This window comes from Caretta caretta, chromosome 7, assembly GCF_965140235.1.
Source record: "Caretta caretta isolate rCarCar2 chromosome 7, rCarCar1.hap1, whole genome shotgun sequence".
Lineage (NCBI taxonomy): Eukaryota > Metazoa > Chordata > Testudines > Cheloniidae > Caretta > Caretta caretta.
Window position 1 is genome coordinate 125013476 of NC_134212.1, and position 25914 is coordinate 125039389.

Below are 25914 nucleotides of genomic sequence, written 5' to 3' on the forward strand. Positions count from 1 at the left end.
GATCATTTGTACCTAACCTGCCATTAATTTTTAGTTCTGAGATCAATTCTTCATCTGTCAAGATGAAGTGTAATATAAAATTCCCCCATCTTGGATGTAACACTTTTTGAATTAGGAAATTGTTATCTGTAATGGAATCTTGAGGGTGAGAGTGAACTGGTTGTAAAAGGAGGTGAAGTGCTTATACTTTCAGCAACTGTGGGGTTGGCAGAGTAAAGGTATGTATGTTAATGGGGTCTAGTGGGGCATTGTTGAAGGTGGGCAGAGTTAAGGTTACATGACCAACATTAACTGGTTTTCATGATTTTCAGAAGTTTGAATTTTGCTCAACTCCAACTCCAAGGGGATGGCATACCACCACACTACCTTAACTCTGCATTAACATTTTTTTTTTGTCATTGAATTACCTGATCTCTCCTTCCCCAACTCTTCCCACATGTTACGTTGTTTTATATTACAACCAGACCATTGAGTAGGCCCCTACATTAACCCAATATAAACAAAATATACTACTTTACAAAAATCCTGCAGAAAGTTTTAAAAATCAACAAAACACACTTTTTGGGTTCTACCCAAAGTGCTTGTGTTTGTTTTTGTGCTCCCTTTAGTGGCGCTTCAGCGGTTGACCCAATACAATAATGATGGACTCTTCCCAAATGCCTGAGACAGAGGTTTAGAGTACCTGTAAATAAATTGTGGGTGCATTCCTATCATTGGGTCTTTTGTAATGTTTCGTTTTTAACTAAGGAATTATGATAATTCAGATTGGAACAAAGTTACTTTCTTAGATCAGTTTGATATGTACTGTTTCATTTAAAATGCCTAAGCTGTTACAGGCAAAAACTTGCTCAGCTAAGCAACAAGATGTGTCTCGTTTACCTATGTTAAGCAGTGAAGTGAGACCCAAACCTTGCAATTATCATAGTCTTATCCATGGTACAAAATTAAGGAAAGTAACAGTTTTAAGAAGGCTGGTTATCTTGGTTGTTTGACTTGCATTGTCACTTCTGTCATAACTGTATGCATAATGCTCTACACATTAATTAAATGTGATGTCCTTGATCCATTGCCCAGTATTTGCCTTAAAATAATCACAGGCTTCAATCCTGCAGCCTGAATGAGTGAATCCCTGTGCCCATGTAGAGCCGCATTTATTGACTTCAGTGGAAGTCCTTGTGGTTTGTACGGGTGTGAGAATGAGATCATAGGGCTGAAGTCTTAGTGATCTTGTTTGAACCGGGGTTAGTGACAAACCTTGGGGAAGTAGGAGTAGGAGAGGACAAAGGGCCACAGCAAACAGTATGCAGTTTCTGAGTTTGGTGATGCTTTTCCCCTTTTGGGGGGGGGGGGGGGGGGAGTTTACGGGCCTCACTAATATTTTTTTCATCATTAATATTTTAAGCAGCCTTATTATTGGTTAAGCACTGCAAATGTTGTTGGCTATTGGGTCTAAAAGAAGACCTGAGGTGCTTACACCCTAATTAGATCTTTTTCAAAGCTTGAAGTATTGAGCCACCATTTTTCTGCATATGGGTTAGGAAAACTGTTTGTAGCATCATGGCTCCATAATACCTCTTTGCCAGGTCATGTGTTTGGGGGGGGAAGTGTCCATTCTCTTTTTACAGTTACCTAGATATAGAGGCAAAGGCACTCTGGTACTATGTGAGCATGAAAACCTGGATAATCAACCTGCTTTATTGAGCTCGCTACTGTTAGTGGGTAAATGGCACATCCAGATTTTGAAGCCAACACTTCATGAAGGTGAACATAGTTGTGGAGAAGAGAATTCACACTCTTTTTCCAAGGCTGGGTTAATGGGTGGGCAGCTTGTTGGTGTACATTGGGCAGGGTCTCAGAGATGACTTGCAAAAATTTTTGTTTTAATTGGGATTTTTACCTGTAGTTTCTTTATGATTGACAAAGAAGGCCTGACACGCATGTGGGTTTTTTTAACCTTACAAGCAAACATCAGGAAGGTCAATATGAAGTCTGCTCTCCTCAGGTTTTGCTAGAAAGTTCTTGGAGGATGTGTTGTTAACTCTTGCACCTAAAGTAACATTTTTTTAGGTATTGAAGGAAATGGGTGTTAACAATATTTAAAACTTTTTAATAGTCTGAATATAGAAATGCATTCCCTTGTCAGTTGTTCTGGTTTGGAGGTTTTTGACTGCTTTACTAATTCTCCAGACACCATAGAGCCTTCTAGAGTGAACAAGATCTAACTACTAATGTGCAAGCAAAAAAAAATCCCCACAAACCCCCAAAAACCCCCCAGCACTTCTTTGAGCATTATTAATGCATTATAAAGAATAAAAAGACAAATTCTGTTTGTTTTTCCCTGTCTTCCCTCTGCAGGTCACTTTTAACATTAGACAAAGCTTTAGACAGTATAGAAGCATAGATTCTGTGGAACAGTCTGGGAAATGTTAAAAACTGCAGAAACCCTCAGAAATCATGGGATCTTCATTCCCCTCCTTCTCCTCTCATTGTCTGTGATTTTCTGTGATTTTTCCACTGGCCCTGCTCTTTAGCTGCGGTGAACTATCAAATACTGAGGTAGAAGATGAAAATATACACACAAAGAATTTAACAAAGGCAGCCATGTTAATTTTTATTCCATTTGAAATGCAGGGAAAAAATCATCTTCCAAATGGAAAAGGACAAAATCGGTGGGAAAAGAAATGTTCTTTTCAAGCTTCTAAGAGCAGTGACAATGGAGAGAAAAAATACTATAAAAAGTAGGCAGTTCCTTTTTCAAAATTTTGTTTTTAGTATATTATGCATGATTCATTCTGCACAAATGCTTTTTTGAAATCCTAAGTGATTGAACATAACATGGCAAGTCTTACTCCACCTTTGCTATGTTGCACTCTGCATTTTTTTTTTTTTTTTTGGTTCGGCTGCATGGTTGTTCTGCCAGGTCCTTAGTATAATTTTTGAATACATTCATTCTTCCCTTATTTGCCATTTTTAATGTCAAGCATTGCACATAAGATGTTCTGCCGTTGCTATGCAACTGCTAAATCCAATATTTAATATTAATAAAAACTGAGTGGCATTAACATCAGTAAGAACAGTGGGCTAGCGAACTACGATTGTACAATATCCAGACTGTAAAACTCGGCCGTGATTGCAATATGCTGTTGCATGCATGACAAACTGTGGGGCATGAGTCATCGTCAGGCACTATTTTAAGAATGGTGAGTTTGAGTTAAATCTCTGTGCTCCATTGATTTTTTTTTTTTTTTGAACAACAAAAACGTGAAAAGATGTGAGGTTGATTGGCCATATTACTTTAGGGTTTATTTCATAAGTGAGTTGTTATGGTCATTGTCCCATCAATCATAGTAAAGGGGTCAAAATTTGGAACGTAAGGGTCAATACCCTGATTCTTCTATTTTTCTTCTCTTAGGTAAGGTGGGTCGGCCCTTCCCCATTGTTTCTGCCACTTCTTGAAGCCTGAATTGGCTCTTTTGGAGGCAGTGCTGCTTGTCTGCTTGACAAAGTGCTGCTTGATGGGATCTTTTTTCTTTATCTCCTTAAATAATCCTTCCTCTGATGTTCTCTCCTCTCTTCCCTCTTCCTCTTCACGGTTGCCATTTTTTCACCTTGGCTCTCCTCCCCAGCTCTTCTAGCATTGAATATTCGCATCGGTCTCCGTGTTCATACTAGAGGTGCTACCGCCATTGAGATCATGCCTTGTCAGTACTTTTAGCATCTAAATGGCATCAAATGCTAGAAGTGCTTCCAAGGTCTTAGATCTGATGTCGAAAGTTGTTAATGCTTCTAGTGTTGCACAAGAACTGTAGCTAGCATCAAATGGAGGAGTAGTGCTGTTCGTGGTCTCCACTGAGACCCCGACCGTGCTGTCCAAAGGATAAGACATGACATCAGGTCAGGATTCTGTACGCACAGGGAGCAGTGCTGCCTTCTGAAATAACTGCTCTTTTCCAATATTAAGCTTAGTTGCTGTAAATCAACTTGAATTCTAACCAGTTTAAAAACAAAACTTGAAAGTAGTTTCAGGCCTGAAACCCCCTGCCAGTTTCTGTGGTTTTACAACCACATTTTCTCCTCAGTTTCAAAAATGATTTTCTCTCTTCTATTGCTGTGTTTGAAAGACCCACACAAACAGGAGAAACTGATGAACTGACTGTACACAAAGTGCTATCAAATGCACAGAGTAACCATACTTAGAGAAATATTTTTTCTTTGATTTTTTTTCAGTTACAATCTTAGGTGTCACTTCTGGCAGCAGTAGGTAAAACATTTTCATACAGAAATAGGATTGAGTTGACTGTCTCCCTTTTTAAGACTGTCTTTGCCCTTTCAGTATTCACTCACTTTTAACTTGTCTTCTGGTCAATATTGGGTAGTTAATGCCTCTGAAGACTTTGCTGCTAGGTAGGATTTAGATTAATATTGACTTTATATAGTGGCACTAATTTAGGAGAGAGGGTTAATCTTTTTCTGAGGGAACTAAAATTGATTAGCACTTAAGAGAGGCATAGAACATTGCATGAGGGTAATTTGGACTATATATAAGATGCAGGCTGGTGACGCTGAATATATAATTATTTGAATTTGTTTCTTATGTGGTATAGGATTGCTGAAATTCTCTTCCTTTTCGGATTCCTCCTCACCAAGAAGTTGAGGGAGAAGTTTGAAAATTGACTCTAGCCTATGTTGAAATTCAGAATATTGAAATTTAGAACAAGGCACAGAATCATTTGTGATGAAGAGGCCAAAGGGCTTTTCACTGGGAAAATTATACATCCTTTGAAATTGAATTTTGATGCTTAAGGAATGAATATTTTGGGAAAGTGCCTTGAATTGAGAGGTACATTGTAGAAACTAAAACTTCACATTATCTTTCCAAAATCATTTCCATTCTGTCTAACATGGTTCTATATTGTAATCCAGTTATCTGTAAAAGTACTGTAATGAACCTGGACTCTAGGTTTTGTTATGATTTTTTTGGTAGTTCAGGCATTTCAACTGACCTATAGATCTTGGGAATACTAGGAGAAAACATGATCACGTTTGTTCTTGGAATAGATGAATACAGGACTGCTATTGTAAATATTCTGGTAGTGACGTCCTTAATCTGGAAAGCTAACAATTCTTTTCTTTGCTTTTAGGGTTTGAAAGTATTCTAGAAGGGCTGTTTGGACCTGGATTATTAAAAGATCTCTGTTTGTTTAAAGGTATTCAGTCTTTATTTTTGTGTCTTGTTCTGCATTTCTAACCACAGAAGCAATTTCAGCTCTGCCTCTAGAAAATGTGTGTTACCGTGGTGATTTGTGCTTTTTTCCCTCCCCCCAGGCAGTGCTCACAGTTAGTTTCATATTGGCTAAAATTACTAATGAATGTGCGTTCATCTTTATGTAGCTGGCAGTGTATTTGGCGTTGCTTAGAAAAAAACAGGTTCATTGTGCGTAGATCAATTGTATATAGTTTTGTAATATTCTGGGATTTAAAACATGTCAGAAACTAAATCTGCATCTGCAGAATCTAGGGAAGAATGTTGTGAAACAGGTATTTATTGGTTTGTCTTTTGGCACCAGTAAGTTGTGGTTTATGAATATGAAGTAATTTGCTATTCCTCTGATTTACAGACTGCGAGCCTGAAGGTGTTTCTGATTGGTCTTTTGATGAAAATTGTCTTTTCTGCTGCTTGCGAAGAGAAAAAGTGAAGGTAACAATGCAGATGTGTAAAGCTAGTAGGTTGTGCTTTTTTTCCACTTGTCCCAGTTATATAGAAATATAATTATGTAACTGGAGGAAGATCTGTCATTCCCCCTAACACTCCCCTTTCCCTCTTAAAATTTTTTTCCATTGGTAAACCTAATACAAGTTAATGGGCAAAGATTTCTCTCTTCTGTGTAACTTCTCTCTGTGTGTGGTGTATGTTGTTTGGTTTTTTGTTTATTTTTGTTTTAAAGGACTACCTGGAAAGAAAGTATGGATCACATGCTCCATTGTAAGCATTGCGGCTTGCACATCCTCACTGTAGTCAGTGACTGCCCTCCTCTGTGGCATGGAGATGCAGAGTCCCGGCATGCAGTCTTGTTCCATATCCTGGGACCTGTTTTTCCCTGAATAAAAGGGCTCATCTACATAATAGAGTTGTTTACCACATTTGTAACCAAGTCACAGCCTGGATGTGGAGGAGCACAGTCTGTGTCCACACACAAGTTTTGTAGCCAGACTGTACCCATGCTTGCAACAAGTGCTAGCACATGGTCACTGCCCAGTCCATGTGCAGAAATGTGGTTCTGTAATGTAGGCAGAAAGGCTTAACTGTCTCAGTGAAATCTGGCTAGCTGGTCCTCTGCTCTGACTTCTTTCTGCAGGAAGTGATCACATAGTATAATATAGCATGTGGTCTGTTAGCAGGTTCTCCCAGCACACTTGAAAAAAAATGACAAAGCCTTCTCTGCAACAGCTCAAGGCAATGTGGTTTGTGCAAATAGGAAGTGCCTTACTCTTGTATGTTGCTGGCTCCTAGCTGCTGTTAGCCACAATGCTCATGACATTGCCACCTTCTACTTACTTTTATATTAAGATTTTTTGTTAAGGCTCTCAGAGGGGGGAAAGAAAACAGATGCAGAACTGTTTTGAGAGGGGTACCTTGTCTTCCTTTAAGAGACACCCCTGACCAACACAGTGAGTTCTGAATACGATCTGCTTTGTTAGAGTAATGCTGTACTATTGTGGTAGCTGCTGTCATTAGAACATAAGAGTGGCCGTACTGGGTCAGATCAGTGGTCCATCTAGCTTCAGGGGGAGTGAACTGAACAGGGCAATTATTGAGTGATCCATTCTCTGTCATCCAGTCCTGGCTTCTAGCAGTTAAAGGTTTAGGGATACCCTGAGCATTGGCTTGTGGCCCTGTCTGTCTTGGCTTATAGTCATTGATGGACCTATCTTCTATGAATCTATCTAATTCTTTTTTGAACCCAGTTATTGCTTTTGGCCTTCACAACATCCCCTGGCAATGAGTTCCACAGGTTGATCATGTGTTGCGTGAAGAAGTACTTCCTTATGTTTGTTTCAAACCTGCTGCCTATTAATTTCATTGGGTGACCCCTGGTTTTGTTATTATGTCAAGGGGTAAATAACACTTCCTTATTTATTTTTTCTCCACACCAGTCAAGATTTTATAGACCTCTATCTCCTTTCAGTCATCTCTTTTCCAAGCTGAACAGTCCCAGACTTCTTAATCTGATCTCAGGTGGAAGCTGTTCCATACTCCTACTCATTTTTGTTGTCATTCTCTGTACTTTTTCCAATTCTAATATATCTTTTTTTTTAAGAACACAAGAATAGACAGACTGGGTCAGACGAAAGGTCCATCTAGCCCAGTATCCTGTCTTTTGACTGTGACCAATGCCAAGGGCCCCAGAGGGAATGAACAGAACAGGAAATCATCAAGTGATCCTTCCCTCGTCGCCCATTCCCAGCTTCTGGCAAGCAGAAGCTAGGGACACCATCCCTGTCCATTCTGGCTAATAGCCATTGATGGGCCTATCCTGCATGAACTTATCCAGTTATTTTTTGAGATGGGGTGACCAGAACTGTACTAAGAATTCAAGGTGTGGTTGTACTATAGATTTCTGTAGTGGCATTATGATATTTTCTGTTTTATTATCTATCCCTTTGCTACTGGTTACTAACATTCTGTTAGCTTTTTCGACTGTTGCTGCATGTTAGTAAATGTTTTTAGATAACTATCCACGGTGGCTCCCAGACCTCTTTCTTGAGTGGTTACAGCTAATTTAGACCTCATCCTTTTGGTATGTATAGTTGGGATTATGTTTTCCAATGTGCATTACTTTGTATTTATCAACATTGACTTTCATCTGCCATTTTTTTGCCCAGTCACGTGGTTTTGTGAGATTCCTTTGTAACTCTTCACAGTCTGCTTTGGACTTAACTATCTTGAGTAATTTTGTATCATCTGCAAATTTTGCCCTCTCACTGTTTATCCCTTTTTCCAGATCATGGAACAGAAACTGACTTCAGTATAGATTTTGGGGGACACTGCTATTTACTTCTCTCCACAGTGAAAACAGACCATTTATTCCTACCCTTTGTTTCCTATCTTTTAACCAGTCACTGATCCATGAGAGGACCGTCCCTCTTATCCCATGACTCCTTACTTTGCTTAAGAGCCTTTGGTGAGGGACCTTGTTAAAGGCTTTCTGAAAGTCCAAGTAAACTACAGCCACTGGATTCCCCTTCCTTGTTGATTCCCCCCTCCTCCGCAAGAATTCTAATAGATTATGAGGCATGATTTCCCTTTACAGAGGCTGTATTGACTCCTCCCCAACAAATCATGTTCATCTATGTGTCTGATCATTCTGTTCTTTGCTACAGTTTCAACCAGTTTTCCTGGTATTGAAGTTATACCACCTGTAATTGCCAGGATTGCCGCTGGAGCCTTTAAAAAGAATCAGTGTCACATTGGCTATCCTCCAGTCATCTGGTATAGAGGCTGATTTAAGCAATAGGTTACATATCCCATTTAGTAGTTCTGCAATTTTATGTTTGAGTTGCTTTAGAACTCTTGGCTGAATCCCATCTGCTCCTGGTGACTTATTACTGTTTCATTTATCAGTTTGTTCCAAAACCGCACGAAATGCAAACTCTGTGAATCAAATTAATCCTTGGTTTAGTTCAATCGAAGACAATGGATTTACATCAAGGATGAGCTTGGCTCTATTATCAGGAGCTGATACAAGGCTGGGAGGGCCCATCTGTGGAAGTGGAATCAGATGGCGGATAAGCAGATTTGAGAAGGATTTGGGTGAATCTGAATTGCCTATTTAGACAAACAGTCCCACAGAAAATAAAGATACTGAAGGGTCTGGTATTGCTCGGTGCACGGCAAAAATCTAAGACGAGCATCTGCAATTTGGTCCATTTTGTGCAAATCAGGTATGGTCCTCTTGTTCCTGTCCCATTGCTAATACAACCCGTAGCTGAAAGCTTGGATGTCCCTGCTGTATTGTGAATATAGCATGCTAGCTTTTTCTTTCTAGTATCAACACATGGTTCCAGTTGTGCACAGGACTTGACCGTTGTGTACATTGAGTGAGATAAACCTTAAAGTATAGACGTTAATGTGCAGCAAATGCTTACTCTTTAGGGTCACTTTACTCACTGCTTAATTTGTGCCAGGGCTGAATCCTGGCACCTCTGGGCTTGGCAGTTCATAGCCCCAGCATCTCTGGGCTTGCATGTCAGTTATGAAAGTAAAAAAACTGTTTGAGCCCTGGCACCTCTTCCATTACAAATTAAGCTCTGCACTTACTGTATCCCTTATACTGTGTGGCATTTTTAAACAAGTGAGTAGGAAAAATGTAGGACAGGCCACATTTGGACTGTTGGGTGGAGTTCTGCTCTCACTGGTCAAAGGAAATTTTAGAAGTAAACACGCAGGAGGGGAATGCATCAAAAGAACACTCGAAATAACATAGGGACTTGAGGCTCTTCATTATCCAAACATGTTAGGCCCGAGGAGGATTTGATTTAAGATTCTGAATAGGCTGGAGAGGAGAGATGTTCCAAGGCTAAGCTGAGTGTCAGTCATCATAGAATTAGACAGAGTTTATTTATCAAAAGAGTTAAACAGATGGAAGAAGGTGAGAGTGGCTGCAGTACCAGAAATGTGTAGATTCCAAGGCCAGAAGGGATCATTATGGTCATCTAGTCCAGCGTTTCTCAAATGCGGCCACCAGGGACTTTTCTGGAGACCACAGCCTACTGGGCTGGGGGCGGGGGCAAAGTAGCAGCCACTCCCCCTCCCTGTTGCTCCTGGATGCCTTGCCTTGGTGTTGGATGCTGGGGCTGCCAGCAAGTGTTGGGCTCTGCCACCCTCTGGAGACACCTGGGGCACAACACAGGAGGAGCAGGCACCCGGTGGGTTCTCCATCTTCCCAAGGGCAGTGGGGCTCAGGCTTTGGGCTTCAGCCCTGGGGTTGCAGGGTGGCAGGCTCTGGCTGCGGGGGGCTAGAGCCTGAAGCCCCGCCACCGGAGTCTGAGGCCTGCTGCTGCGCAGCCAGAGCTCGGAACTGGAGCCTGAAGCCCCACAGCCAGAGCCTGCCACCCCGCCACCCCAGGGCTGAAGCCCAAAGCCTGAGCCCCACTGCCCCTAGAAAGGTGGAGCTTAATTTGTCCCCAGGCTTGCCGGGGCTGAGTAAGTCTGCTATGAAAATTGATACTTATCTGTTTGTTAATATCACTTTTCACATCAGGTTTACTAGCTAGCAATAAATAAATTACACTAATTTGGATATGTATATGTGCATATTTATTTGTTTTTCCTAAAGCTAATTAAGTATTTTAGGGGAAAGTGTGAGAGCGGCCATCAGCAAGAGTTGGTGGCTGCACTCTGAGGCCACCAAAAAATTTGTTCTGAGAACCCCTGATCTAGTCTGACCTTCACATTGGTATGAATTCATAACTGGTAGACCAATAACTGGAGGCAGCTAGGAAGGCTCCCTGTACCTGCTGTGTTTCTTACAGCGTCAAAGGAATCTGTATGATCATACTTTTAACTTCCCTGTTAATGCAGTAAAAATAATCCTGTTAGTAGGTTCTCCTCCCCAGGCCCACTGTGGGTTGAAACATTAGAGCCTCTTTTGGAACCCTTGGGATTTCCCGTTTATCCCTCCCTTCCTTTCACGGTGGCTCTTTGTCATGAAGATCATCCCTCTGGAGGAGAGATGGATGTGGTTGGGCAATGCCACTCCAGAGAAATGACTTGAGCAATGTGAAGTGCTTTCTTCCCTATCCTTTCCCATGGAAAGATGGATCTGCCTATGCAGCGTTCCAACCCTTGCTGGTGTCCTTAGTGCCGTATGTACACCAAGTGTGATATTTTTGAGGGGGCTGCAGACAGGGTGGTATATAACCATATATTTTATTACTTCAAGTAAAAACGCCCTGGAGATTAAATTGTGAATTAAATTATAAAGGATGTCGTTTCACTTGGCGCAGAGTTTAATTATGGATAGTACTGGTTTGTTTGAACTCTCTTCCTTCCAATAAACTACTTCAACCATATCTTTATCTGGCTTCTTTTAGGGAGTTCTAGGTTGCAATTTCTAGAACAGTGCTGTAATTATTTTGTAATTCTGGCACAGACGTGAGATTTCAGTCAGCTTGAATGCTCTCTGTACTGTCTGACTGCTTTACACGCTAGTTCTATGTGTTCAGTTCACATCCTTCCTTTTAACGGTGCTAGGAAGGGAGCTGGACAGCACAGAGTGGATTGAATTGGTGCTGTTTTGGTGTAGTTACAGAATTAGAGTTGTGTAATTGAAATTGCAGCCTGGAGAAAACAGTTGCACACTGTCCAGCTTTATGGTGTTGGTCAGTACCTTCTTCCCCTTTCCAAGCCCTCACTTACCTCCCATCACCATTCTTACTGTTTCTGTGTGGGGGTCTAGATGGGACAATGAGTTGATGCACTTCCAGAGATGTATGTTTAAATCCTGAGATCAGAAGTAAAAATTATTTTCATAGTCCTTTCCTAGTCCTCTTTTGTCCACATCAGTCACCACATAACTCAGCATGACGAGCAGACTGTGCTCAAGGAAAGCTCAGGGTTGGGATGACAGTGGGTGGTGCAGGCCAAGATTGAGGTGCCTTAGCAGAGCTATTTAGGAGAAAAGCCTGCCCTTGCTCTTGGCTCTAGTCTGTGCTGAGTGTCTTGCTTTCACAAGCAGTCAGATTCACACACATTTTTTTAAAAGGAAAGAAAACAATCTTTCTAACTGAAGTATAATGAAAAGAGTAATGTATTTGTAGCAGTTGTTTAGAGGATGGAGTGGGGAGTACGCTACGGAAATTTGTGGATTACGTGATGTTCATCGGGGGATAGCAAATGCATTGGATGAGAATATTCAAAAATAAAACAATCTTTTTAAATTGGAGAAATGGCCTGAAATAATGAAATGTACAAATGAGTCATTTGGAAGGAATAATAAAATACGCAAACATAATAATACCTAGCTTGTATGTAGCACATTTCGTCAGTACATCTCCAAGTACTTTACAAAGGAAGTCAGTATCTTTATCCCCATTTTACAGAGGGGGAAACTGAAGCACACAGAGATGAAGTGATTTGCCTAAAGTTACCCAGCAGGCCAGTGGTAGACCTGGGAATGGAACCCAGGTCTCCAGAGTTCCACTCCAGTGCTCTATCCACTAAGCTGCACTGCCTCTTTTGTTTAAAGTGCCTTTGTAAATAGTGGGAGATAACTGGGAAACATCTCCCAAACTCTGTGGCGGTGGCAGCTTCCCAGAATCCAAAGAGTTGCACCTAATTTGTATAGCACTTCACACTTTTTAAAATGAATTTGTCATAACACCTTCCTTGCACCAAACAATGTAAAATATAACATGGACAAATATTAACTCAAATTTACAATCTGCAAAAATGACTTTTAAAAAGAACTACCCCACTTTCTTATACACACCACACGCATGTGGATGTACACAAAAGGGAATATGCCTTTCCAACTCAACCAATCTACTCAGAGACAGAGTAAATAGAGAACATTATTATGTATAGTAGAACCTAGCTAATTCTTACTTTGATAACCTGAAAACCTGGTAATTTGCAGTATCCAGTGTCTCCACCCATTTTATAGGAAAGATTTAATAGACAGTGTGTGAATATACTACAGTACAACTAAATATAATTAAGGTTTGCCAAATAATGCATACCAACTGCACCTTTAAAAATAAATGAACATGTACACTTCTAGACTTTTGACTTTAGGTTTCTTAACTACAGTTTTCTAATTTTTTTAAAAATAGTAGTGACACATGCACACTTCTCTCTCTGTCGTAATGAAGCTTTTTCTTTTGGAATATTCTTGAAACCAACCAGTTGCTCTCAGTTGAGTTGTAAGAGGGATTTCACGAGCTTGTGATTCTTCTGTTCATTCCAGTTTAGTGGCAATATTGTGAATCTAGAAGGTTATTCTCCATTTAAAAATTGGTGATATGTGTCTTGCCACAGACAGTGCTCAGTTTGCCTGGAAGCTGTGCAAAATGTGGGGGTGGGATAAGAATTATTTTCTGTGTGTTCTGTCATCTTCTATTTCATATAGAACTAAAAGTTCTCAATGAAGATTAAATGTTCGAAGCCAGTTTCTTGGCCAAATGCACGGTGAAATATTCAGCCTTTTCTCTGTCCTAGATATCCCTCATTTCCTCTACTGCTGTCATACTGGAAGAAGCACTGATTACCCTCTTTAGGTTTATATTTAATATTTTGGCCTTTCCAACATACTGCATTTCATGATTTTGTTGCTGTTGATGTGACTTAAGGTTTAAACCTTAATTATCAAGATGGGTCTATTGGATAGGCAGTCATTGCATAACTACAAGTTTTTGTTGAAAAACCTCTTTTTATAATTGTGCTGGTTTAAAGAGTGCTTGATAGCTGTGAGTGATTTATTAATGTGGCAGGGGGAGAGAGCTTACAAACATTTCATTTCATTACTTTTTTTTTTTTTTTTTTTTTTTGCAGGAACACCTCCTCAGTCTGGATGAGCCAGCTTCGGAAGCTGGGCAAAAAGCTCTACTTAGACAAGAGCAAGCAAAAATCATTCGGTTTGAGCGGCAAGCAGAAGAGTTCCTCAATGCAGTCTTTTACAGGAAAGGTTGGTCCTAGTGAAAGAATGGCATCTCTGGGCAGGCCCTTTGCCTGCAGTACGAGTGTCTCAGAGATGGGCTGCTGGAGTTTTCAACATTGCTTCAGTGTTTTCAGTTACTTTACCCCTTTAATGTGTTTAGTTTTAGAAAGGGGTAAAGAGGAAACAGTCTTCTCTCTGAGGGTCTGGGAGAGACACCTATTACAAGCCCTAAAACCACCCTGGCAGGAGCACTGGGTTGTTTGGGGTTTTTTGCATTTTGAGGGAGCAGTGTTCAATATTTGCCCAGCAGAATCTTACCCTTGCATTGGATTACAGGGAAGTGGAGAGTTTGATGGAAGTTGTAGTTCCATGATGCTGAACTGCCAAGTCCTAGCAACAGTTAGGTCACAGAGGGGCTGCTCTAATTTACACCACTGCCATAAGCTGCCACTGGACCTCCACACTAGTGAAGGATAGGTGTGGCAGAGCTCTGTGCTCCCCTCTACTGAGGAGAGAGAGAGGCAACTGATGCAGGACTTTGCTCCACTGGCTTTACACCAATGGGGAGTTCCCCTTTGCAAAGAGAATTTGCCACTGTCAACTTGTAGCTCAAGCAGACTGAAGAATGCAGCTCATTGTCTGTCTTGGCCTTTGTTTAGTGTTTGTTTGTGTTTGGTTTGTTCAGCTACATGACAGTAACAGCATGCTTCCCTGCCTGGCAGCTCAGCGTCCTGGGCTTGGCAGGGGCTGCAGCTGGGGCTTCGCTCCTCAGCCCCATGGCTTCCACTGGGGGCTGCAGTCAGGGCCATGTGCCCCAGGCTTGGGGGAGGGGCTGTAGCCAGGACCGCACGCCTCAGCCCCATGGCTTCCACCAGGGGCTGTACCCTGGGCCGCGCACCTTAACCCCACAGCTTCCGCTGGGGTCTGCAGCTGGGACCCTGTGCCCCTGCCTGCCTTGCAGCTTCCCAGGGCCATATGCCCCCCTGCTGTGGCTGAGGCTTAGTGGGGGTTGTAGTTGGGGCCATGTACCCCTGTTCTGGAATGGAGGCTGTGTGCCTCTTGTGGCTGTGCTCTCTGCTGCGGCCACTGGAGCCGGGGCTGTCAGTTCCCCCAAATCTCCCCATGGGACTCCATTCCTTCCCCCTTCCTAGCTCTACCCCCTGGTTATTTTTAGTAAAGTAACAGGTCACCGGCTCCATGAATTTTTGTTTATTGCCCATGACCTGTTCATGACTTTTACTAAATATAACCGTGATAAAATCTTAGCCTTACTCATGGACTGTGCTTTAGACCTTTTATGTAGTCCACCAGAGTCTGTAGCATTTTTCTTTCTGTTTGAGAAAATTCTAAGCTTTTGTTAGATGGGTACTTTTGTTGTAAAAAATTGTTTAATTTTCTAATTATTAACCAGTGGTACCCAAGAGAAGTGTCCATCTGGCTTGAAGAGACAGTGCAGCTGCATCAGCAAGATTTCTGCTGCTTGCTGTTATGCTCAACTGTATTCTTCTTTAGCATTTAAATTTGAGAATTGTTTGTAAAACGGTTTGAATATATAAAATGCTATATAAGTGCTGTGTATTTTATTTGTATTTATCATTTATATTCAGTAGTTTGTGCTCTTCTGTCCTAATTCTTTATCATGAGTTAATGAGATTATCTTGAGCCACTCTACCTTGGAAGGCACATGACAGTCACTGTGCCTTTTAAGCCGCAGGTTGCAGTGATGTGTGACTGCAGGTGTATGTTCTGTGTCTTCTCTCCTTATTTGGAAATGTTAATTGGTCTAGTTATAAGCTATACCCCATGTTGTGGGCACTCTATATCTGCATGTAATCCACCTCGTGTGAAATTTCCCCAGGCAGCTTTAATGTTTTTGAAGAGTTCTGCATCCTCCCATGTATACCTCGAGGGGATGTGTCAAACTTTTGCCGGCAGTATCTGGGTCTGAGATCTAGGCTTCAAGAACTTTGATTCTTTTTACTCTCTTTGGCCCTATCTTGGACATCCTTCAACAGGCCTTAATAAAACCTTGAGGAAAAGGAAGATTGCACCTTAGGTGAAAAGAGCCTTTATATGTCCTCTGTGTTACAACGTAAGCCTCATTAATCTATCTTGTCTTTTTCCTGTATATATTCCTTAGGTACAACTCAGCCCAAGATAAACTCTTGTTATGCCCTGCCCTTAACAGAAAAACTTACATGAAGGGCTAGTATAATGTACAGAAATACATTAAATATTTACAAAACCTTTCAGAAGTTTACGACTATTATACCAGTATAAAATTATGAAATGTGATTGTATAGTGAACTACACTTCACAGGGAGTAAAATGTTGTTGGTATTATTTATTTAGGGTTAGATTGTGGCTTGCTATAGGCATCCTTGTAGAGGAGAATTTAAATCACTAGTCAGGAAGACTCTATTTAAACGTGGATTTCTACATAAAAGTGCATTCTTGTTGGCTGTTGTAATCTTAATACACATTCTTCACAACTCAGAGATAGATACAGGTTTCATTTTTAGAAGGTACACACTAAACATTTTTTAAGTAATTTAGTTTGAAAACTTTTCAGATTAGTTTTACAGCTATATCAGAAAATGAATGATTGTTTGGTTATTTCATTTACCAAAGGTAATTGAAACAGATATTTATGAAGTCATTGGGAGGTGAACTATCTCCAGTTCAACAGGTTAATCATTAATATTTGGAGGATTTTCTTCCCATGCTGTATTAGGAAGAGAACATCACCAGACAGACATTTAAATTGTTTTATTTAACTAAAACAGCAACACTATGTATTGTGGATTTTTTTCTTCAACAGCAAACACATAATATTTTAACAAAACAAGCATATTCATTTTGAATTTAGTTAAACATTTAAGTTTTTTAAAATCAGGTTTGTTTTTGTTAAAATTGTTTTTAATTAAAACACTTACATGAAAAAAAGATTTTTTTAAACAAGAATTAAATCGACTACCTCAGCCAGGTCAACATGAGAAACGTAAAATATTGACTTCTGCAGCTAACTCAGTCATCTTCACCTTCATTTTCCTGTTTGTTGATAATCTGGGGGGAAAAAAAAAAAACATGCTTTCCTGCTTCTTCAGGTCCCAAATGATTTCTCAATTTGGAATGAATTAGTCCAAAGGAAGAAAATATTCTTTCTACACTGGCAGAAGAAGCTACTGCTGTGAGATGATCACTTCAACAGTCTCTGAATCCCAGTGCTTAAGTGACTTCCACCAGTTCACTGGTGTGGCTTTCTTTAAAACATCATCAGCAAACATATATGTCGTGAATGGTTCACCCTAAGCTCTGAAGTTTGATGGTTGGCATTACAGAGGGATGATTGCTGGATGTCCATGTCACAGCCAACTCCTCTTCTTCAATTGTTAAAGTTTGTCCCTGGTACTGAGTATTGAGAATATTTGCAAGAAAATGAGCTGGAGATAGTGCTTGTCCCATTTGTTTTTTTAATGCTTGTAATTTAACCCTGTCATTGCATGTTTCTCTTTTTAAGATCACAGAATATCAGGGTTGGAAGGGACCTCAGCCGATCATCTAGTGATCATAGAATATCAGGGTTGGAAGGGACCTCAAGAGATCATCTAGTCCAATCCCCTGCTCAAAGCAGGACCAATCCCCAATTTTTGCCCTAGATCCCTAAATGGCCCCCTCAAGGATTGAACTCACAAGCCTGGGTTTAGCAGGCCAATGCTCAAATCATTGAGCTATCCCTCCCTCAGTTCCTTCCAAATTTCAATAGTGTCAGCAATAAACCAGCGATTTCCCTGCATTTTGTGCAAGGCTAGAGAAATAGGCTTCAGGGGACTCAGCATGTGTTCAACATTTCTCTTCAGCCCCACGGTGAGAACTTTGGCTGTGACAGTGCCATCTATTTTTTCACAATTTTGTTCAGAAAGGAGATTAGGCCAGTTCTTGATACAGTGCTCAAAACAGTCCACAACTGAGTTCCATCGTGTGTCTTGGGGGAGCGTTAGCTTGGTTCCTCCCAAGCTGCGTATTAGACATTTGAAATTTTTTTCACAGTTTGTTATAGCTTTTACTGTTACTTCTTGTAAGTATCCTGCTGTAAGGAAGACATTCCCTTCTTCTGTTGTCACACAAGTACATACAACGGGATCATTGTGGACATTGCTCCCCCCTCAAGACTCAGGTTAACAATTTCACCCTCATAGAATCATAGAATATCAGGGTTGGAAGGGACCTCAGGAGGTCATCTAGTCCAACCCCCTGCTCAAAGCAGGACCAATCTCCAAGTAAATCATCCCAGCCAGGCCTCTAGACCTTTTGCACACTGCTCAATTTCTCTTTCATACACTTTATCCAAAGCAATTTGCCTGCGACATCTGCTCTGTTGGGTGAACTGTATCTTAATGACTGAACCATGTTAATGAAGTGTGGGTTCTCAGTCATACAGAAAGGAGAGTTTGTTGCATAAACAAACCAAAGTATTTTTTCATCAATTACCTCTTTTTGTAAACTGCACGTTCTTATCCCAAACTTATGTACGGTTGTTTCTGGATGATGGAGATTTTTTTTTTTTCTTTTGGCCACAGGTGATATACTGTGGCTATGTGACATAGATGATGTGACTGAAAAACTATCATTGGCAGATAACTCTGAAACTATAGAAAATTATGGTGATCTTGAAGGTGGATAGTCTTCAGAATCCTGTATGTTGAGGATGGATTCTCCTAAACAAAATAAGTCAATGCAGTTATTTAATTATTATTACCGTACTGCTCATTTAGTATTACTCATTTCATTCACTGACACTCAGTACTACTTTAAAGGTGAAATTGCAAAGGAAGCTCTGCCTATTTCAGCTATTTATTTTTTATCACAACTGCATCTAAAATGACAGTACCATAGAGTAACAACCATACTTTTTGCTCCAACATGAGAATTCAAGAATAGTCCAGAAGGAAGACAGGCAGTCCTTAAGAAAGAAGTATGAAATAAAAGTTTACCAACCTGAAGATCCTGAATATTCAGATATGTTCCTTTCATCATCTTTCAACGCAGCTCCCTCCTGAGAAGGAACACTTCTCATGATGATGTTTCATTTGGGCGACCAGACCTTGCATTTCTTTGTTGCACTGTTTGCATTTTGCCTTACCTCAGGGTAAAGGAACTTCATTAAAATATTCCCAAACTGGGTCTCTTTTACGGCCTGCTGCCATTATAGGTTTTTCCTTCTAGTGAGAGAACAGTATGGTAGATCTCAAATGAGTGAAGGCTACACTCAGGAAGACCTCAAGATTTCTGGAATATGCTGCTCAAACAGTTTCACTTTTGTTTCTACTGCCTGTCCCTCCCTTCTCACATTTATCTCTAGACTTCTTCTCCTTGTCCAGAACTATTCCGCCCCCAAAAATCTTCTATTCATTGAACTTTTTGAAACTTTCCACTTTTAGAAAGAGGTAAGGGATTGACTCTGTGTACACAAATTTGCAGAGGGACAATAGGGTTGAGGTCTGTTATTTCTCACCTCTATATATTTATTTATTTATTTTAAAACATTTTTGCTGTTAACAAGCATGTTATCTCTGGAGACGCAAATCCATAGTTTGAGAACTGCAAAACTAAGCATCTCTGATGGTATCTTCTAGACTGAGCACTGACTCTCTTTGTTTGGATAGAAAGATTAATTTAAATAATCTATACAGAAGACCCTGGAACCCCATAAGATTGGGTTCCTAATCCATGAACTATAGGAACTCATTTACAAAACTTTTCTTAAACATTACATGAATATATTGTCTCATTCGATAGAATTAGAATTTATGATCCCTGTTCCATGATGAGATATCTTTGCGCTGTAATGTATCTTAATTAAAACTATCTTTAGATAGGTTTTTTCCTCAAAAAGCATTTTATAAAAAAAAATCTGTTTTTAAATTAAAAAAAAATCATTGATTTGTATCCACCCTGGTTCAAGCCCAGATACCGGTATTTTATATTTTACAGACAAAATGACAGGTTCTTGCCCCATTAATCTTTTATTTTTAATACACAAGATGACAAAAAAGGTAGTGAAGAGCAAGGCATGCAACAGTATATTCATTGAAATATGCAGCACATAATATTATCCCCCTCTCCTTTTTCTCTAGAACAAAAACATTTTAACCTAGGCAGACAACTAAAACAGATTGCAGCTATTAAGGGTAAATAATCACTTACTGTTTTTGTTTTTGCTCCATTTGAAGTTTCATGACATTGGCTACAAGTAGTCCTTTTTGAAGTTTTAAAAACTTGTTTTTCTATTGCACAGACTTATCTGAATATTACATATGATAATATAATGAAAATTGAGTCTTAAAAGCTTCAAAAATCACCAGGAGTACTTGTTTTGTGGCCAAATTAAACACCTGCGAGCTGTGTAGCAGGACTTCTTAGTTTCTCTGATGCAGTGGTTGTGGATCTGCTGCCTGTCCACAACGCATGACTAATCTGATACAGTAATAATATTTTAAAATGTATCTGTATTAAACTAGTCCCCAAACCCCCAGACAGAATTGGGGCTTTGTTGTGATACGCCCTGTACAAACACGAATGTTTTTAATATAAATACAATTTATTCCCTATTTTCCCCATATCACATTCCTCATTAGTTGCGAGGCACCTATTTTAAAAATAGTGTTTTTTGTTTTTATTCAGCACCTTTCATATTAGAGGACATCACTCAGTAATGAACCTCATGCTGCAGTGACCTTGTTGGAAGGGATGGAAAGGATTCCTAGAACTTCTCCTGGCTTTTTAGATGGGATTACTTTGGAGTCTGTGGGTCAGAGAAATAAGGCCCCACTCATGGGGATATTTATTGGGTACCACTGTGCTTTTGGAAAAGTTACTCTGTTAGAGGGCTTTCCCTTCACCCTCTACCCTGGTTCTTGTCACGTAGACAGAAAGCAGAAGACCAGAAGTCCGAAGTGCAAACAATGCAATGTTTACTGGGGTTAGTTTCCAAGCAAACATATTCCAAAGCCCTTCACACCAGTCGGGCTTATCTCTATACACCGATAGGGTCTGTTCCCCAGGTTCCCTTCCCAGCTCTGATGCTGCAGAGCATTTACCCCGTGTCCCCCTTCCCAGCTCTGACGCTGCAGAGCGTTGCCTGTGTCATTCCTTGTTCCCATTCCCCCCCCTCGCAAATATAATTCCGATTTCCCTTCTCCCCACTTCCTGTTTGACCCCAGTTTATATAGTAATATTTTCAGCTATACCTTAACCAGTCATTTTACTGAAATTTAACTAATCAATCCTAACATATTGTAACATAATTCTCTAACCAATTATATCCCACTACCCTAATTAACTTACACCTAGCAAAATTAATTGTACAGCAGACAGAAACAGTTAGAGAACCAGACAGATTAACCGTAGAAAAGTGGGGGCTATAGGGATAAAACATACAGAAATGAGGGTTTCACAACCATTGATGAGTGATTTCCTGCCAGACAGGATGCTTTCAAACTGGGTTTTCTTAAACCATCCTAAGATCTGTTTATCTTGTGGTGATGGGCATTATCAGGACAGGATCATTTTCCTAACAGCCCAGCACTACCTTATTTCAATGTCACTGGTTTGGAATGTGAGCATGTGACCATAGGCTTTCCAGTTTATGGCTGCCTCTGCTGCTTAGCCAAAGGCCTTAGCCTAAGAACAAGCCTTAGGCTATCCGAGTGAGAGAAGGCCCATACAAAGGCGGACTTTGATTTTGATTCTTTGTTTTTATACCCCTGTAACTAGCTAAGTGATAAAAATACACCTAAATTCTTAAAGTATAGGCCTTTACAGGCAGGCCTGAATATCTATATTCTAACATACTCCAGGTAACTTACTGCAGGTAAGTTGCTCCACTCTTCCACTGTAAACCTGTTCTGGTTTTTGTAAAAAACTTCTGTTTAAAATCATTACTGTACATTTTCCTTCATGATTCTGGTTCTCCTTCCACCCCCAGCCCCTCTCAAAGATCCATTTGGGATATACTTATTGGGAAAAAAAGTTTAGGAAATATTACTTAAATCTTGTAGGAATATTGTTATATTGAGGATCTATGTTATAAAGAGCAACACTTTGTTATTTAGGTATCTTAAGAATAAGTTTCGTCTCCTTGAAGGAAGTATTGCATCTTTAAGAAAATCTAGAGAGTGAAATGTAATGTTTTGATTTCAAAGTTACACTTGTAAAATTCTTCCTTTAAAAAAAAAAATCTCTGTTTACAGACAGTCCTGGGGTCTCTGACCCCAATATTCCCCTAGTGGCCCGGGAGATCATGCAGCGAATGATCCGACAGTTTGCTGCTGAATATACCTCAAAAAATAGCTCTACTCAGGACTCCAGCCAGCCCAATAGCACAAAGAACCAAAGCCTGCTGAAAGCATCTCTGGTCGCCTCCTCTCCCACGGCTGCAACTGCTCAGAACCCTGTGCTCAGCAAACTTCTCATGGCTGACCAAGACTCGCCTCTGGACCTTACTGTCAGAAAGTCTCAGTCAGAACCTGGTGAACAAGGTATGACTATTACCAAAAGTATCTTGCATTCAGTTCCAATATGCTAGAGGCATTGTCGGCACAAAGCAGGGAAGAATTAGAAGTGTAAACTGTTAAATGAAACGCAGAATGGCAAAGTTGTAGACTGCATAATGCAGTGTATAATGTCACGACTGATTGGATGTGATGGGGTGGGAGAAGGAAGTTGCTGAAAAATTGGAGGCTATAAAAATATATGTGCCTTTAATGCAAGAGGAGGAGAGGGGTTGACAAGGCTCCAAACTGTCTCTAACAAGGGTACTGTTCTAAGGAGAGCTATGCTATGAACATGTGTAGTGTGTTTGTTTATGTACCTGCTGATAAGGCAAGATCAGAGAGTTAGGAAGCTTTATGTATAATGTTATCTTATGTTATTTGGTCAGAACAGTAGTCCTGAATCGTGTTTGGCTTAGATTAGAAGCAGTATTTTTTTGAAATGTTAGTTATTCTTTGGCACGTTGCTTGGTGAATGCAGGATAAAAAAATGGAATCCCTAAATTATACAATGGTTTCCTTGTTTATGTATTTAGCAGAAGTTTATTTTCGTACATAAAAAATACTTTGCAGAGTACAGACTGAATATCTTCTATAGTGCAGTGCTGCAGAGCTTGTGTTAAATGGATAACCTTGCTTTCTGTCAAACTGCTTTTAAAGAACAAATTCTCCGAACAGCATTGTAATATGTGAACATTTTGTCTCTTCTTCTCTGAAACTGTATTGAATAGAGGGGATCATTGTGTCGAATGCAGAGGAGCTTTTAACAGGACTGATATGATTCAGGTTAACCCTTTGAACTTCATGAAAATGTGTTAATAAAAGGTGTCTGAAATGATTGCATGAAAAATAGGGTAGGTCTGTGTACCCCATATTGGGAAAGATTATTTTGAAAATCACTGCCTTTAAGTAGACCTGTTTAAAGCTTTTAACTATTTTTATGTACAGATAATTTTGGGTACTGCAGACATCTTTCTAATCTTCATTGTGAGAGACACATTTATGGAGGTTTTGGTAAGAAGGTTAATTCTATGTGGTTACAAAAAACAAAGCAAAACACATTCTGGAAACAGTGTCATGAGCAAATACCATTAATGTCCCTTGCTGTAAATGGTCATGTCACTTCTTAAGTGAAATATGGCGGCAGAGAGCTGCTGTAAGGAAGATTGTGGTAATGGCGGCACGTTGTAAAGCTTACAAGGTTATAACTCGACCAAGAGAAACTTGCTCTGGGCTACATTTGGTATAAAAATCTCAGCCACGTGAATGGATCTTCTTGCAAAATTACAGAGGAATGAGTTCAAGTATGCAAGGTCCGTTTTCCTCCTAGTCCCTCTCCTAAAAGACCACTATGGAGGGGTTTTGTCTTAGCTCCTTTAATTGCAGAAACGTGTGCTGAAAAACAAAGTATTTCTTGATAGGTTGTTCAGAAAATGGATGAACTGCTTTTGTGGTTGTTTTTATCTGTCAAGATATAGAAAAACTTCAAGTGAATTTATGAATGTTCATAACACTTTTACTCTGTGCATGCATGTCATAATTCCATAATTATTTGCAGTTACGTGATTAATCCATATAAGTATGTATTATAGTTTACATTGATATATGACAGATAATGAATGGGGCAAAAACCCCTGTGGTACTGATGTATTTAAGAGACTCTCTTGGAACAGTTCCAGTGGTGCCATTTTGGTATATCTTTGTTTTGAAGGAGTGTTGGGGAAAATTAGATTATTCATAGCTATCCCCCTGTGGATAAGGAAGGAAAACACTCTGAAGGATCCTCCTCACCCTCAAAGGCTCCTCATGTCATGGTGACCCTCCTGGCAGAGGAGAGATGGATGTGGCTTCCTTTGAAGCAGTCATGCTCCTTAGGGTATGACTACACTTAAAACACTACAATGGTGCAGCTGCAGTGTTGTAGCACTTCATTGTAGACACTGCTTACACCAATGGGAGGGGTTCTTCTGTTATTGCTGGTAATCCACATCCGATGAAGTGAGCTGTAGCTCACGAAAGCTCATGCTCAAATAAATTGGTTAGTCTTTTCTTTTTGCCACTTCCCTGAGAGGTGGTATTCTAAGAATTCTTCCATCGACCTAGCACTGTCTACACTTGGGGATAGGTCAGTATAGCTACATCTTTTGGGGCGTGAGAGGTGGGGGATTTTTCACACCCCTGAGAAACGCAGTTATGCCGATGTAAATTCCTGGTGTAGACGAGCCCTTAGTATATTTGCTTGAGAAGAGAATGCTATTTCACTATGTTATTGTACTTCTGTAAACACATTGTGTCTGGGTATTGCTACATTCAAAACTAGAAGCCTGTTTACTTAAATTTGGATTATGCTACATTTCCAAGCAGTGTATAGAACAATGTGCTGAAAGGGCGGGGGGTTTGGGAAATGAATAAATAAAATAAATAAATAAATGTCACATGGGCAGTTTGAGACAACCTTCCCTGAGTTTGAGACAACCTTCCCTGCATTTTAATATATTTCATCATGAACATAAGAATTGATGGTACTTATTCAAGCTAGACATAGCATGGGCAAGTAGCTGTGGTAACTCTCCTCTTTGCCTTACCCTTAAGCCTGGTGTTTCAGAGTTGCCAGTAATCTCAGGCATCTGGGCTTGTCTCACAGAAAAGTTGCTTTTATTACAAATGGCCATTGTCTCCCATTGTTTCCAATGGGATTGAGGTCAGGCTTTCCTTAGCAAAGATGGCTTCCCCATTCTCTGTGGTCTGGAAACTGGTCAGGAAACTTTTTAATGTTAGGAAATGTGTATGTGAATGTGGGAACAGAGAGGGAGATTGAAGTGGGAGGGACGAGAATATGGATGGAGGCATGGGAGTGTAAAGGAAGAAGAATGTGGTTGTAGCAGGAAACTGTTCTGGGCCATGGAGCATGTGGAGTGAGGCAGAAGAGTGACAGGATGGAGAGGAAAGGTTGACAGCTTCCCCACTGGGACACTTCATCATGGAGTAGGAGAGAAAGGGAAAGTTGCACAGGGAGCAGTTGAACAGGGACCTTGCATTTCTGGGTGTTCATTTGAGATTGAATTTCCAACCTGAAATTATCCCATGGGCCCAGAAATCCAGAGTCAGACCAAAAAGCAAATAATTTTTAACCCTTATTTTAATGCCAATCTCATGATTTTTTGGGAGTCTTATTTTTGATTTTGGAACCTTTTGTGTTTAGCGATGCTGCAGTATGCAGCTAACTCTTAACATTACCTGGTGCTCTAGTCCTTTTCCTCTCCTAGCAAAGAGAAGTCAAATCTGCCAAACTCTGCCAGTCTATATAGTGACTGCAATGAGGACTAAAAGGAAGCCATCATGTGTAACTGAATTGGGAAAAAAGAAAAGGAGGACTTGTGGCACCTTAGAGACTAACATTTATTAGAGCATAAGCTTTCGTGAGCTACAGCTCATTTCATCGGATGCGAAGTGACTCCAACTTTCCAGTGATGAAAAGCCTGTGTGTTAAGCCACTGTACCATCTAGTCCCCTAGCATGTTTATTTTACCTAAGAGAAATCACAGCTTGCTCCTGTTTCTTTTTCTCCTCAAGTGATTCTTATGTCTCTGCAGACGGAGTGCTTGATCTGTCCACTAAGAAAAGTCCTTGTGCCGGCAGCACCTCTCTGAGCCATTCTCCAGCCAGCTCCAGTACTGCAGGGAATGGGTAAGGGAAAACAACTT

At 40.3% G+C, this 25914-nt stretch overlaps 1 protein-coding gene across 1 annotated transcript in view; it reads left to right on the forward strand.

The window, feature by feature from the left end:
* The window catches only part of LCOR (ligand dependent nuclear receptor corepressor), an 81706-nt gene that overhangs the window by 42147 nt on the left and 13645 nt on the right, over positions 1-25914 (forward strand). Inside the window, exons 3-8 of the mRNA XM_075131119.1 lie at positions 2632-2738; positions 5142-5207; positions 5619-5698; positions 13553-13685; positions 21911-22198; positions 25804-25897. Coding sequence (XP_074987220.1) covers positions 2632-2738; positions 5142-5207; positions 5619-5698; positions 13553-13685; positions 21911-22198; positions 25804-25897 — 768 coding nt within the window. The remainder of the gene's footprint in view (positions 1-2631; positions 2739-5141; positions 5208-5618; positions 5699-13552; positions 13686-21910; positions 22199-25803; positions 25898-25914) is intronic.